This window comes from Schistocerca serialis, chromosome 5, assembly GCF_023864345.2.
Source record: "Schistocerca serialis cubense isolate TAMUIC-IGC-003099 chromosome 5, iqSchSeri2.2, whole genome shotgun sequence".
Taxonomy (NCBI): domain Eukaryota; kingdom Metazoa; phylum Arthropoda; class Insecta; order Orthoptera; family Acrididae; genus Schistocerca; species Schistocerca serialis.
In genome coordinates, this window is record NC_064642.1 from 569,529,451 (window position 1) to 569,544,329 (window position 14,879).

General features: G+C 44.0%; 1 protein-coding gene across 1 annotated transcript in view; it reads left to right on the forward strand.

Annotated features, from left to right (window-relative positions):
- Positions 1 to 4,651, forward strand: part of LOC126482088 (insulinoma-associated protein 1a-like) — a 108,152-nt gene extending 103,501 nt beyond the window's left edge. Inside the window, exons 2-3 of the mRNA XM_050106064.1 lie at positions 1,532 to 2,737; positions 4,648 to 4,651. Coding sequence (XP_049962021.1) covers positions 1,532 to 2,737; positions 4,648 to 4,651 — 1,210 coding nt within the window. The remainder of the gene's footprint in view (positions 1 to 1,531; positions 2,738 to 4,647) is intronic.
- The last annotated feature ends 10,228 nt before the right edge of the window (positions 4,652 to 14,879 follow it).

Below are 14,879 nucleotides of genomic sequence, written 5' to 3' on the forward strand. Positions count from 1 at the left end.
AACGCAATAAAACTTCGGCCTTGGTAATAAAACAAGTCGAATTAGGTGGAAGATGGATACAACTGAAACAAAACAGACCGTCGTTAATGTTATTGTGTACGTACACCTGGCAGAAACAACAATGGCCTGTCGGAGTTTCTGAAAGAGGTGTCGAACTAGAGACTGCAGTGGAAAGATTTGTAGTTAAATGATGCTGAACAGGGTTTATGGCTAGTATTGGATGACTGTGCAGACTATCTTTAACAGAAAAGTGTGTGGGGAACGTTTAATTTGGGACGTTGCAAGTGTGGATACTTTTGTAAAGAATTAAAGACTGTTATACAAGAGGCAAATTTGTCTTCGGCACAGATATAAAATACAGATGAAACTTGCTTGTTTCAGAAGATCAACCTAGCAACGCAGAGGCTAACAGGAAAAGTTAGTTCAAAATCTGGACGTAAGGTGAGTAAGAAACGAATCACTGATCTTTTCTGTGCTAATGCATAATGTTAGAGTTCGTGTAGTTTTTAAGCTATAGATATGCCGGAGGCTACACTCGTAACTGACTGACAAACCCGGCATTACGCAGGTGTTAATTCTGCGAATTTTCTATTAGAACCGAAAACAAAAAACAAACTCTATAGTCTATAAAAAATCCATTTCCATGTATTCCTGAAAACACTTTTTAAATTATGAAACAGTCGTACAAAGAAATATACATAATCTACAAATGTACCAGTACAGTATCCAAATTAAGAAACATGATCCAGAACAGTTTCTGAACGCTGGGCTCAGCTGCTTCGCGTCTCTACAACGCAATTTTACATACTTCTCTGTGGCTACATATTTTCGTAGCTCTATATAAATATAGCTTTCGTTGGCACTTCGCAAGTGAAAAGCTGTCAAAAGCGCTGCCACGTGTCAGAGATTTCCTTGGTTTGACTCGACTGTACGAGTGTTGCCAGTAAAGAATAAATGTATTAAAACTTCATACATGATGTGGCATATTTACACGTATCTCGGTGTTCATGATGCCAATCTCTTGAGCTATGTGGCATATGGATACCAAGTTCGGCTGAAACCGGTCCAGTGGTTTAGCAGGAGGTGTGGAACTTACACATAGGCATACACACATTTTTATAATATGTGTCGATTATAGCATCAGAGAAATATTTTAGTTATTCGGGCTTTCAGTAATTCAAACTGTTATTCAAGCTTTTTAACCAGTGTCATTCCAATTTCTTAATGAATTTTAGGATTTTCGAAGATGCGGGCGGCCTACGATACCACGGAGGACAGATAAATGTGGTTCCACCGTGATGACGATAAGAAGCCGGGTGTACCAGCATGCCTACCGGTAACTGTCGGACCGCCCATTAGAGCGGCAGCTGCTGCGGATAAAGGGGAGGGGTGCTCGTTATGCGTCAATTTAGCGTCCGTTGGAAGTGTTCTCTCGTACCACGCGTAGCGTTCGAATCACACGAAACGCGGACCGTTGAGCGTAACGGCGCGGCATGATTTAGCAGCGTCCGGCAAAGCCCTCGCTCCGCAGGTCTCATCCGGGAGGAACGGCGGCGGCGGCGGCGGCACGCGTCCTCGCGAGGCGGCCGCCGACCGACCCAATGAGGCGAGGGCCCGAGTTCCGCCCACCAATAGCCGCACGCGATGCCCTACCGCCGACTGCGCGCGCACGCCACGGGCGCGCCAATTGGCTGGTGGCAAGCCACGCCCCCCGCGGCCTAGTACCCGACTGCCGACGAGCTATAGCCGGTCAGACGCCGTCGGAGCCGCGGCGTGAGCGGATGGTGCCCGAGGCACTGAGTCGCCGCTCAGCGTCCGCGGGCATGCCGCGCGGCTTCCTGGTACGCAGGCACGACCACGGCCAGCTGCAGCCGCACAGGCCGTCGGCCATGGATGACGTCGCCGTGTACGGCTTCTCACCGCTCAGTTCGTTGGTGGAGCGGCTCGGCTTCGAGCACCGGCCGCCGCCCTACTACCTGGCGGCCTACTCGGAGCCGCTGGTCGTGACGCCGACGCCGCTCGACCTCTCGCTCAAGCCGGCGCTGACGCCAATCACGCCGCCATCCACTCCGTCGCCTAGCTCGCCAGTGCGCAAGAGGCTACACTCGGACGACGCGCCGAAACAGCAGCAGCAGCAGTCGACGCCGAGCAAGGCCAAGACCGCGCCGGCCACGCCGAAGAAGACCAAGGCGGTGCGCCGGCTCACCTTCGACGAGGACAAGACGTCGCCCGTGTCGGGCACCATCATCCGCGAGCTGCGCGACGACGAGGCGCCGTTGGTGGTGCGCAAGGGCGACATCGACCCCGCCTTCAACGTGGTCGAGATCACCGAGGAGGCCAAGGCGGAGCTGGCCAAGATCGAGAACCGCATCGGCGACTACATCTGCCGGCTGTGCCGCGAGATGTACGAAGACGCGTTCGGGCTGGCACAGCACCGCTGCTCGCGCATCGTGCACGTCGAGTACCGCTGCCCCGAGTGCGACAAGGTGTTCAATTGCCCCGCCAACCTGGCGTCGCACCGCCGCTGGCACAAGCCGCGGCCGGCGGGCGGCGCCCTCGACCTGGTGGTCAAGAAGCCGGCGCCCGGCCCCGCCTCCTCGGAGGACGCCGGTGAGGACGGAGGCGACGTCTTCCCGTGCCCCGCCTGCCAGAAGCGCTTCCGCCGCCAGGCCTACCTGCGCAAACACCTCGCCACGCACGAGCAGACGGCGTCCGCCCCCGCGCCACCTCCGCCCCCGCCGCAGGCCGCTTCGGCCTTCGGCGAGCCCGCCACGTCGCCCCTGCCGCCCCCGCCGCCTCCGCCGCCGGCGGCGGCCGCCTCGCCCCCGGCGGCCTCGGGGGCGGGCTTCCTGCTGCCGCCGCCGCCGCCGCTGCCGCTGCCTCCGCCTCCGCAGCCTCCCCCGTTCGCGGTCAACTGACAGCCGCTGTTGCTGGCGGCCGCCTGGCCGTACCGCCAGCACCCGCCGCCCCCGCGACCCGTGCCGCTGCCGCCGCCGCCGCCCTTCTGGAGGCTGCACATGATGTAGGTGAGCCACCGCGTCTTCCTCATGCGGCCGTGTCGCAACGAACTCTGCTTGAGATGACCCCGAACTCTGCCTTGCTCGCAACCGATCTAGTCATGCACCTTCTAGTCTTATCTCATAGTCTTTTACGCGAAAAGAATTTATCCCGAAATCTTTATTTCTATAACTTATCCTCAGCTGTGTTTCTTCTAGTCATTAGATACCTTTTACGTTAGTAAGCGCACTGAAAACATTAACTGTTTGATATCTCATGTTTCCTAGACTTGACAGATTCATGGTGTCCTTTCCGGTGTTCAGTCAAGTTGTTGATTCCATTGTATGCATAAAATTGAATACGCGAAAGGTAACCATTTATACGCAAACTGTGGATGTACGAAATTCGTTTCTAACACCCTTACAAAGTCGTTCACCAACTTTCTGTCACCCTTCATGACGATAGTCATTGTTGCAATGTCTCTGTAAACCGAAACTGCTTCACAAATCCAGAACATCCACATTTTGTTTTCTGCCAAGCAGAATCTGTTAAGGTAATAATTTTTTCTCTAGTCAACAAACTCAGCGACATTCGTAACCGGTCTAGTCACGCATGTTCTAGTCTTATCCATATGGTCTTATGTACTAATAGAATATATCCTGCGAACTTTGTTCCTACGGCTCATACTTGCTATATTATATTCTAGTCATTAGATGCCTATTATTTTAGTCAGTAGGCCCAATGTTTAATTATTAACATTACTATGGTCAATAAAAGCGCAAACTGTGGATGTACGAAACCTGTATGTAATACCATCATAATCTCGTTCACCAGCTTCCTATCGCCTTTCATGACGATAATTATTATTGAAATTACTCTGAAAACCAATCACTGTTTCACAAACTCTAGAACATCCACATTTTGTGTCCAGTCACGCAGAATTTGCTAATATAGTAACTTTGTCTCTAGTCAACAAACTTAGTATCATGGAGCTTCCAAACCTAGCCTATGTTTTGTATTAATCTAGTCACTTTACGAACTTCATTCTAGTCATTGTAGCCACTTTTATATCTAGTCAGTAAGGTTAGCTCCAGGGCTGCCGAAAATGCTTCTTGTCTCATTATAATTTGCGCTGGACGTTAGCCATCTTCCATAATGTAATCAGAACAGCCACTAGTGAAAACTGTCATGTTTTACTTCTAGTCAGTGAGACCAACTTCAAGACCTGCTCGAGTCATTTCCCATCAGTTCTCACTTTCCGCTGTATTTAACTACATAGTCGTATTACATATTTCGATCTAGTCAGTACCATAATAATATTGTTACTCGTGTCATTGACGAAGGGTCAAGAATGCAGGAAATATTTCCAACCCTGTCTTTCTCTTAGTTTTTACTGTCCTTTGTTCTAGTCATTCAGTGTATTTCTTTCTAGTCAGTAATACCAGCAGTAACGTCAGTTACTCAGGAACTGTATAATGATCTCAGTGTGAATCAGTGGAACATCTGTCTTGACACCTGTCCATTCTGTTTGGTCGAATAGTTTCTAGTCCCTTCTAGTCATTTAGAAGCATAACACCCGTTAAATGTGTATATCTATATATGATAAAAAAACTGCAAATGTTACTCTACTAAAAACGCATATTTTTCTAGGTGAACTTTATAATGTGCATTACTTTCATTCTAGTCATTTTTTGCTTGTTATTTTAGGAAACACAGAGCTCCATCCATGCTCTAAAACTGCTACTTTGCCAAATGTCTTTCACAATAGAAATAAGTATATGTCTCAGCTTCAGTAACAAATTTATTGTACCTAATGTTATCCATTGGTAATCTTAACGTAGTCTTAAACTAAGCATTCTGATTCCGGAAGCAACGTATCGATGCTCCCGAATCGTCATAAAATTAGAATGCCTCACACGATCCAAATAGGTTAGCTCTAAAAGTCTCTTTACAACCGTAATCCACTGTGAAGCAAAACTATGTTATCTGTCCTTCAGTTCTAGTCATTTACGAAGTTCCACACTAAGCAGTCAATGTTTGGTTTCAGTATCTAGTCGTGTCGTGCAATCTGTGTGGTTATCTAGTCGCGCTACCGTCTATTTTGACCCATAACGCTGATCTCATCTCGGTACAAAGGTTTTTCTGTTTGTGTTAGAAGTAAAACATCAGTATTTATTATTTTAAAGCTAATGGTGGAGGAAATTAATACGTAAAATGTAACCTATCCGGAAGTCACTGCGCATAACTTCGTTACTATTAGCTGTTCATTCATCGCTAAGTGCAATATTGATTATTAGGGATAGTTTGCAACTAGTATTTCAGAGAAAACTACGCTGTTCGTTCAGGTGAAAACACCGTTAATACGTTGTCTTGCAGTTCCTTCTCCTATTAGCACGAAATATTAGACGTATCCATTTCCAACCGGTCGATGAAAATATCTGTAATATTTTCTGCGTGCCGTCAAAAAGTGCATCACATATCTCCGCCAGTGTAAATTCCATAGGTACCCTGAACGAAAATTGACGGTGTTATCGCTGCTCTATCTGTCTCTGAAAATACAGAACTTGTTAATTAATCAGTATTTTTCTTCGTCAGTTGTAGAACACGGTGGCGAAAACGAAATTCAAAGTGTGCAATAGTCTCTCGGTCCTAAGTACTTAAGTCGAATTACGTTAGAGTCGATGCAGACCAGTTTTATTTATAATGTGACGCGTTTTCGTTACTTTATAGCTGTTTTATTTTTCTTATATTATGTTATCATTGTTTTGACTCTTTTATAAGTTGTTATACCATTATCATTTCAGATTATATGCATGATGGAATCGACTTTAGGCACGGCAGGGTCGATTACAATTGCCATAGACAGATCAGAATTATTTTTATAATTTTGCAGTTGTTAGGTCATTTTGTTCAGTTTATTTATAGTTTTATAAATTCGCTTGACGTTTATTTTTCGTACGATAGACCGGGGACAGTGCAATTTCTGTTGAAGTCTCATTTTTTTTTTTTTGCTTATAAAACATAAAAGTGTCATTAATTTTTGCGTAGAAAACTACTGAACAAACAGCATCGGTAACGAATTATGTCTACAGTAAATTTCGGAAGAAATAGGGGCTATGAATGGAATGACAGGAGCGTTGTGTAACGGGCAGGTCAGGAAACAGCAGCTAAGAGTAAACTTACAATACATTATTTTCGATCTGCGTTAATTCCTGATTGTTTCATAGTCAGCTCTCATGTTATTCTAGTGAAACCGAATAAGTCATTACCAGAGAGCTTCAGTTTTATAGCAGTGGGAGTTTCGGGCAATGAACTACGTAGTATAGAAAGATAAGGCCACGAATAAATCAGGTCATATCTTGAGTTTTCCAAATAGAGGTATCCAATATGGAGACTTTGTCATTGCCTATAAAGACGTGTTTCACGAGATCAGTAACTCGAGACTTGATGTGACATGTATAGTTAAATCTCCACAAACAGTCAGTAATCACATCGTCCTAATTATCAGTAAAACTGCTGTCAAAATTTTGATTGGCAACGCGAGGCAGGGTGCAGGGGTCCGATCTCGCTTCCTTTTGCTTCGACCGGACGTCGAAGAAACTTTCTCCAAGGGCGGGACGTAAGTGTTTGTAAATAGAACGCGTGTCCGTGGACGTATATTTTTAGCCGCGAGTACGGAATCATCTCCCGGAAATCTTGAACGCGATGGATTCGGGCTGCCGCGTCGTTTGTCAGCGGCGCGAGGAAAGAGCCGCCCACGCGTGCGCTTTCCGAAAGGGACGTCGGCCAGTAGAGCGCAGAGCTTCTATTGTAAATATTTTCGCGAGCGCCGAGTGCGGTACGGCGGGCCTGTGGTGAGGACGGGTGGCGGTCTCTGCTGTCAGGATGGAAATTAGTGCGACACGCGACGGGGGTGCGGCAGGGGGGTTGCTGCGAGCGTGAGTCAGGGTGCGTGGCCAGGTGGTGGCAGGGATGAAGGGTGCAGGGGTCCCTCCCCACTGACACACTGCCGCGCACAGAACCAATTCCCGCGATACACGCGAACCGCTAGCCTCAATTACTCTCCCATTAAAAACGTCCTCGCTATCGACAGTCACCTGTGTCGAGTGTTGGCGACATACCGGGGATCATTGTTCCGTCTCCCCTACAGACATGCAAGGATTGGTAATAAAATTCTGGAGTAGTGGAAGCAAATGGAAACATCTTAAAATGCCGCAACTGTATTACGTACCTACAAAATCACCATTGAGGTTTAAACATTTATCGCCATCTCGTCACGAGCTGATCACTGCCCTCTGCGTAGTACTCATCTGCCTTACAATTTGGAATATGCCGAGCGTAGAACTTGCTTGGTAGTTGTTTGGTCACGATTTCATGCAAAATACTCCGAAAAATCTGCAGAACATCCCCCGACTGTTGAGATGGCGTGAGACACCCTTTTTCACCTTTTTTTTATCAGTTTTATGTACTAGTTTGTTGCTGGCCATAGACGGACGGACACTTACGTCATCGTCGTGACAATCACCTTTGCAGTCTTAAGCGACTGACGTCATTCACCTTCAACACGTTCAGTCATTGTCATCTGTACGCGTACAGCGCATAATCAGCGATAAATGTCGAAAGATTTTAGATTTTTGGCCACTTTCTTTCCTGGTCATCAGTCTTCTGACTGGTTCGATGCGGTTCACCATGACTTCTCCTCTACTAACCTCTACATCTCAGAGTGATACCTACGCCTAAAGTCCTCGCTTATTTGTTAGATATATTCCAATCACTGTCTTCCGCTAGTTTTTACCCTTCACAACTCCCTCTAGTACCACGGAATCTATTCCCTGATCCCTTAACTGAATTGTTATCGTCTTATTCCTTCTTCTGCTCACTGTTTTCGAAATACGACTTTCCCCGCTAAATCTACGGACAACCTCGTTTCTTATCTTACTAGTCCACCGAATTTTCAGCAACCTTCCGTAACACCACATCTCAAACGCTTCGATTAGTTTTTTCCTCTGATTCCGCAGTCCGTGATTCAATTCCATACAATGCTGTACTCCAGCCATGCATTCTCAGAAACTTTTTCCATGTTCTACGCCATACTCTCGTGCTGCTACCTCCTTCGTCAGCGCAGAGAAATTCGTAGATCCCTCTTTGAGAGATACTCTTCATAAAACCCTTCCGCTTTCTGTTGAGCGCTACCTAATCCGCTCAAATAAGTAGCATAGAATATAGAACAGCCAAGGCAAATACACTGCAAAGATGTATCGTAGAGCCATTCAAGAGCTTCCACAAACGGCCACTTTGCTCAAGATGCGTCCCCAGAATTACGTCCTGAAGGCGCAAATCCCATCCGAGAATGGAACAGGATAGAAACTACCAAGCAGTCCTTCCAGTCAGAGACTGATCCAGCAGAAATATCACGACGCAGTTAACAGCAAACAGTTAGTCCCCCGAGTAAGTGGTCACTATTGGAACCGATGATCCTGCTAATCTGTCTTCCGTAAAATACCTCTAATAACAGTCAGCAAATATTTTGCACTATGTGCAAACGTGAAGCTAACGAAGTCCCTATTCGAGGACAGTTGGGTCGGATGATATTGTACAACTTCTTCATCTTGAGCTGCCATGTCCTCATCGTCACACACCATTCAGCCAAGTCAAAAATTCTACCCTAAAATTAATAATGTTCTAAATCTGTTTGTTTTCGCTGTCCGCCTTTCGTTATCTTCAAAACAATCAACACTAACCGACCTTTTGTCGTATTTTCCACTTCGGTATTGTAAAGCTTGAGCCTACCATTAGTGACTGCGAGTCAAAGTACTTGAGGAAAGCAAATGTTACCTTAGGGTGAAATCAAATATTCTTTTCACAAAATTTCTTCTTTCGTTCATGATAACCATGGCTCTCACTTCTCTTGAAGTTTCTGTTTGCTAGTAACGGTGTGGCAACGTCGCTTGCACCAGCACAGCATTCTGTGAATATTTGTCTGAGACGCTGAAGCAACCAGCACAAGCAGAAGAGCTAAGTTTTATTTCAATAGCTTGTTTTCCGTTTTCACTACAATACGCACGAGAATCGTGTTTTTGGCGAGCTTAGGCGCTCACTGCAGGTACCAGCACAGCTTGATAGAGTTTCTGAAAGCATCAGCGTAAGTTACGCATCTCTGTCTTCTGTCTTCACTGTCTTTGGTGGACTGTTGTCAGACATCCCGGACGTTCTCATTTCGCTTAGCCATTTGCTCTTGATGTCTTTGTCTTCTGCCGTTCACGAAACATACGATTTCGATTATGCTTCCAAGGCATTCCTTCAATTATGTACCTTAGAACCCTCATAAAACGCGGAAAAGTCTTTTGTGTAGAAGCAACAAGTATGACAATCTCGTCTTATTCAGCATTCGAACACCGTTCAACCGACGCCATCTGCAGTTTTCGAAGAAACTGGTTCCGGTACGTTCGGTAGATATCTGGAACGCAGCTTTTGCTTATGTCACGGGAATGGGAAGATGTATCCACTGTCATTTTAACCCAGCGCAGTTGGTCATTCTTTTTTCGGCAAGCCTGACAGAAAATCGCATTTCAGTCATTTGATGGTCGCTCGGACAACACGACATTATCAATGGAAACACTCAATTAAGTTCGCTAGAATCTCGATTTCGAGTTCATTTACAGAAGCATAATTTCCAGGAATGAGGAATTGATATGTTTTTGAGATCAGCACATTCTTTCCAGCTCCACTACTCCAGAACTCTTACAGTTATTTGAGTAATCATTTGGATCTTAGAATTTGCGTATCATAAAAGCGCCTACAAATCACTGGGGAAGCATTGCAATATACGCACGAATAAAACTAAAAGTTTCATTGATGCTAATTGGAAAATTTATCTAAATAGGAATACACTCTGCCACAGTGCGACGGAGTAACACAAATGCACAACGTAGTGGTAAGCAATAGAAGAAATTATTTTTTCCCCTGTACAATCGTTGGGACAATTGTGACAAATTTTTTGATGAAACTGCCTGCATATTTTTCGAGTTCAGTTACGCACAAAACTTAAGTACTGTTACGTGTCGGTAATACAAATGATGCAGTCTTACCAAGTGCAGCGCTACTTGCAGCGTGAGTGGGTGCGCGGATAGAAAACAGAGTGTTTCCATGCTGTACAGTGAGGTGACTGTTATCTTACACTCCTAGCTCGAGTGAAGCGATATTTTGTGTTCTCACTTGGAATAGCAGGAGCGTATTTCCATAGTTTAACTGGCCAGTGGGAATGTGTCTAGACAGCAGAGAAATACTCCCCGATTCCGTTGCGATCTCAGCTCCAATCGCGTTCTGCTCATAACAGAGACCGCCCGCCCCTTGTCCTTTACCGTGATAAGGCTCCGAGCACTTTCTGCGACGTTATAACGTACAAATTACTGTTAAGTTTTGTTTTAAATAAATTGCGTAAGTAAGATGTAATATTAGCCAACTCCATTCGGAGTAACTTTGGTTTAGATAATTCAGTATAATAATGTTGTGTAATTGTCTTGAAGTTCTGCATGAATAATGATTTCATGTTTCTTGTAAGTTTTTGCCCTCCATTTATTCCAATAGTTATTTGCTTGAACAGGATACCTTATGAAACATATCTGCTTCGAATCAGTGTGTATTTATCGTATTTTTATCTCAGTTAACTACATAGTATTTAGAAGAGCAATATTATATTTTTCGTTTACTGTCTTGAATAGATAATTATATATATAGTGCAACAGTCCATTTCCAAAAGTGAACTATAAGGAATATCGTTATGTGAACTTTTGAGCAGTATGTGGACACGGTGTTAATTTATCGAAACGATTATTCCATTCCATAAAATTTTATATGTGACATTCTCCGTCGGGGAATTGTTAAAATAGAAAACTATTATATGTGTATGTAATTATTAGATTAACTTAAAGAACAATATATGAATGTTGATTCTGAATTTAGCGCGTGTCTGACGAGTATTATACTTGTTGGACGCGACGGTGTAATAAACTGTTAAGCCGAACGACAGGGTAATTGACACGTGCGTCCGAAACGGACGCTGTTAGTGAGTAGCCGCTGGTATAGATATAGATATAGCCGCCGCAGGGCGCCCCGTAGCGGTGTGAGTGAGTGAGTGGCTGAGTGAATGCGAAGCGACCCCTTCTGCCTGGCGCTGGCGGCTGTTTATTTTCGCGGTGCGTGACGTCAGCGGTGTGTCACTTGCGGCTGGCGCCTGCAGAGCGGCTGCACGGCACGACAGTGGTGTCGTTTGGGCGTAGTCCCGCAGGCGCGCGTCAAAACTCGCGCTTATTACAGCGTAGTCAGCCTACAGGGGCTGCGTACTTCACTGCACGCACTTTCACGAAAGGGAAATGTCTGTTTACTCTGCCACTAATCCAAGAGGCTAAATTGTTTGACACTGCACCGATTTCCTGATACACTTTTCGATTGCCATCTGACAGATTCCGGATAATAAGGGATCATTCACACACCCTCTAAAGAAAAGCAAATCGACAATTTAAAAATATGAACCTAGAAATTCGAATGGCTTCAGAAAGAACATATAAAGGTAGTTAATAATATAGACTTCTATCTCTTCCACCATAGTATTATTTAAAGGTGTGATGTTTTATATCGTTCTGATCGCTCCTTAGAGTTTCATGTATGTTACATAAATTGCATGTTTCATACTCTGTCTATACATATCCTTATCTTTACATACCTCACAAATCTTAAGCATATTGTCGTTTCGCCTCTCTCAAATCTCTAACACTGGCAAATTTACGATGATCTCAGCCCTAATCGTATTCTGCTCACAGTGTAGACCTCATCTCGTATCTTTTGTAAATAAGACAGTTTTAGCTTCCATTTAATGTACAAATTATCTGTAAGTTATTTTTAATGAATCTGGAATAGAAGAGGTTGTCTAAAAAACTGTGAGCTACTGCTGGAATGAACCATGTTCTTTCTGGCAGTACAGCAATACTTCTTTCAGAAGCTTTGATGCGCCCAACGGTTGTTTTAGTACCCAGCGCGCCAGTTTTCATACTTCAGCAATTTATATGCGATATTTTTGGCATGTCTCTAATATTTCTTCTCAGCCGTCCCGCAAAATCAGCTGTTCCTCGACTCATATTTTCCTGGTATTTTGAAAGACCTGTGGACTCGTTACCTTTTGACTATTTTCATTAAGTTTACGGAAACAGTCAACATCAAATTCTTTTCTAAGAATACAACTTGAAATTACTTCGCGCATTTTAACTTGTTATTTATTTCCACGTTCCCCACCATCATTGAGAAGAAAATCGCACCGAGCCATACCGTTTTTATTCATTCACACTTTTGAAGTCTTACAGCACACTTTGTTGGGCGTTTCACGTCTCATCGATCGTAACAGTCTTCTAAGACACGCATTTATACTCTTTCGCACACTCGTGTCGTTATTTAGTTTGGAATCCCTCGTTCTAACCCCCGCTTTCCATGTATTTGTTTTACGTAACTGACAAACGTGGGTGGGTGTTGGAAATAATTAAACAGAATTAGGATCTTATATTATAACAGAGCCGAAAACAGTAATTAAGCCAACGGTTTTTTTGTTTCTGGAATTAACTCCTGTCCTCTGAGGTGGTATGAGCCATTAAATGTTACCACAGATACCCCTATTTACTGTTCTGCCTGCTCCTAGAAAAATGTGCATTGGAATCTGTCTTTCGTGCCCTTTTTGCGCTCGACAACAGTGTACCGACTCACCTCGATTGTCGTACAACGCGAAGTTAAATATTCGCTCTACAGCAGAGATTTGTTTCTATTCTAAACCAATGAAATTAAAAGGGCTGAATCGAAGTGACACTACCAGGATAGTCATCATTCGTGGCAACAAACGATTCAAAACAGTTTCTCAAGGTAGCAAGAGCACATTTTTCCTTCGATAATCGGAAACCATTGTACTAGTAAGCTGAACTTCGTTCTTCATAATTCTTGTACTTAGGAAGTATTATTAAGCTGAGGAAAATTCTCTGAGCCGTGAACAAATATTCACGCATTATAGAAATAGGAAGCTACTTTTAAGATATGAAATTAAAGACAAGCGTACGTGATCGTAATTACCGATTGAATTGCACATTCTTGTAATAAGTTTGTCTCTAATCAGTTTGTTACTAGATGAAATAGTTGAATATTATGACGCTGTAAGATATAGACTACGTGTAAAAAATATGGAGCTGTAGTGGTCGGCTTGGGCATATCGTTGAGCAAAGGTTTAGTGGATGAAGACTCGCTAATTCCAACAAGAGTCCATAACGGAGTATTTTCTTTTTCACAGATGAGTCATACGATCCCAATAGTAATTGGGCGCTGTAGCAAAATCGACACACACTCTACTATGTGAGTCGCTGCTCCTGTAAGAAACGTGTCAAGAAACACATGAAACAACGTAGAAATTGGTTCACTATTGGTTTCATACGATAAGAGTTAATTAAGGTGTACAGAGTTCCACGTCTTACAGACCCGTTTCACGACAGGGCTACTGAAAGTCAGTCCTAGTGGGACGGGAATGAACCTTTCCAAAAGGGCAGAAGTAAGAACAGAGGCGAAACTGAGGTTAGACAGTTTCGCAATGACTTCGCGTCATTGTTTCCTGGTGACTAATTATTGTGAGTTATCACGTCCAGCTGCTATCTGTGGCACCACGGACGGCTCTATGCTACTCAAACACTACTCTTATGTCCTCCAGAACATTTCGTGTTTTCTGTTTCCATCATCAGCTTCTAACGTGACAGCAAATAAAACGAGATGGCTGTTAATTTTGAGAGAATAACACCTCGGATGCAGTTCAGCGTAGGAATAATTGCGAATATAAATTTGTGATGTTTAACTTTCTCCTGTTACTGAATACTTGTTTCTTGCATCGACATTTTAACCAGTTGATAAAAATAGGTTTCGTGTTGTGTTAAAGTGTGAGTGCAGATACACTGAATTTTCACCGAGGGACACGACGAACATTCAGTAGCAGAGGAAATAAAAACACAGTAAGTTCAAAGTTACGGTTATTCTTACATCAATAACGTCCGAAACGTCATCGTTGTTGTGTTAACAGCCGTCTCTTGTCGTTTAACGCTACGTGAATAATTGAAGCCGATGTAAGCCGAAAACGCGTATTCTGCTCCTTCAAAATAGTTTACTTCTGGGATACGGCAGACGTAGCAGAAGCAATGAATATATTTGTTCACTTTCGGGTTACTCGTCGCCGCGGCTCAGAAGCATTTTACAGACAGCTTTTCTCGTCATGACTGTTACTGAATTAACTTTTTTCCTGATCACAATTTTTGTTATTTTGCCATGTTGAAGTAACAGCTCACTGCAAAGTGCTTCAATGAATTACTGTTAACAGAACACTGCCCTAGTGTCAACCGTGTGTACATACTTGATATCACGTTGGTGTTTTGTGGTCTTCAGTTTGAAGACTGGTAGGGCCTATGATGCAGCTCTGCGCGCTGATTTATCCTCTGCAAGCCTCTGCATCTACGCATAGCTAGTGCAGCCTAGCAACTGCATTCATTCCTTGGTCTCTCTCTACAATTTGTAACCCCCCACCCGTACTTCCATCCAATACCAAATTCGTGATTCCTTGATGCCTTAGCATCTGTTCTATCAACAGATCCAAGCTTTTAGTCAAGTTGTACCTTAACTTTTTTTATTTTCCCCAATTCACTTGTGTACCTCCTCATTGGCTATTAGATCTAGCCATCTAATTTCTTCTGCAGGACTACATTACAAAACCGTTTGTTCTCTTCTTGACTGAACTGCTAACCATCCACGTTTCACTTCTGTACACGGCTGTACTCCATACAAATACCTTGAGAAAGATTTCCTGGCACATTTAT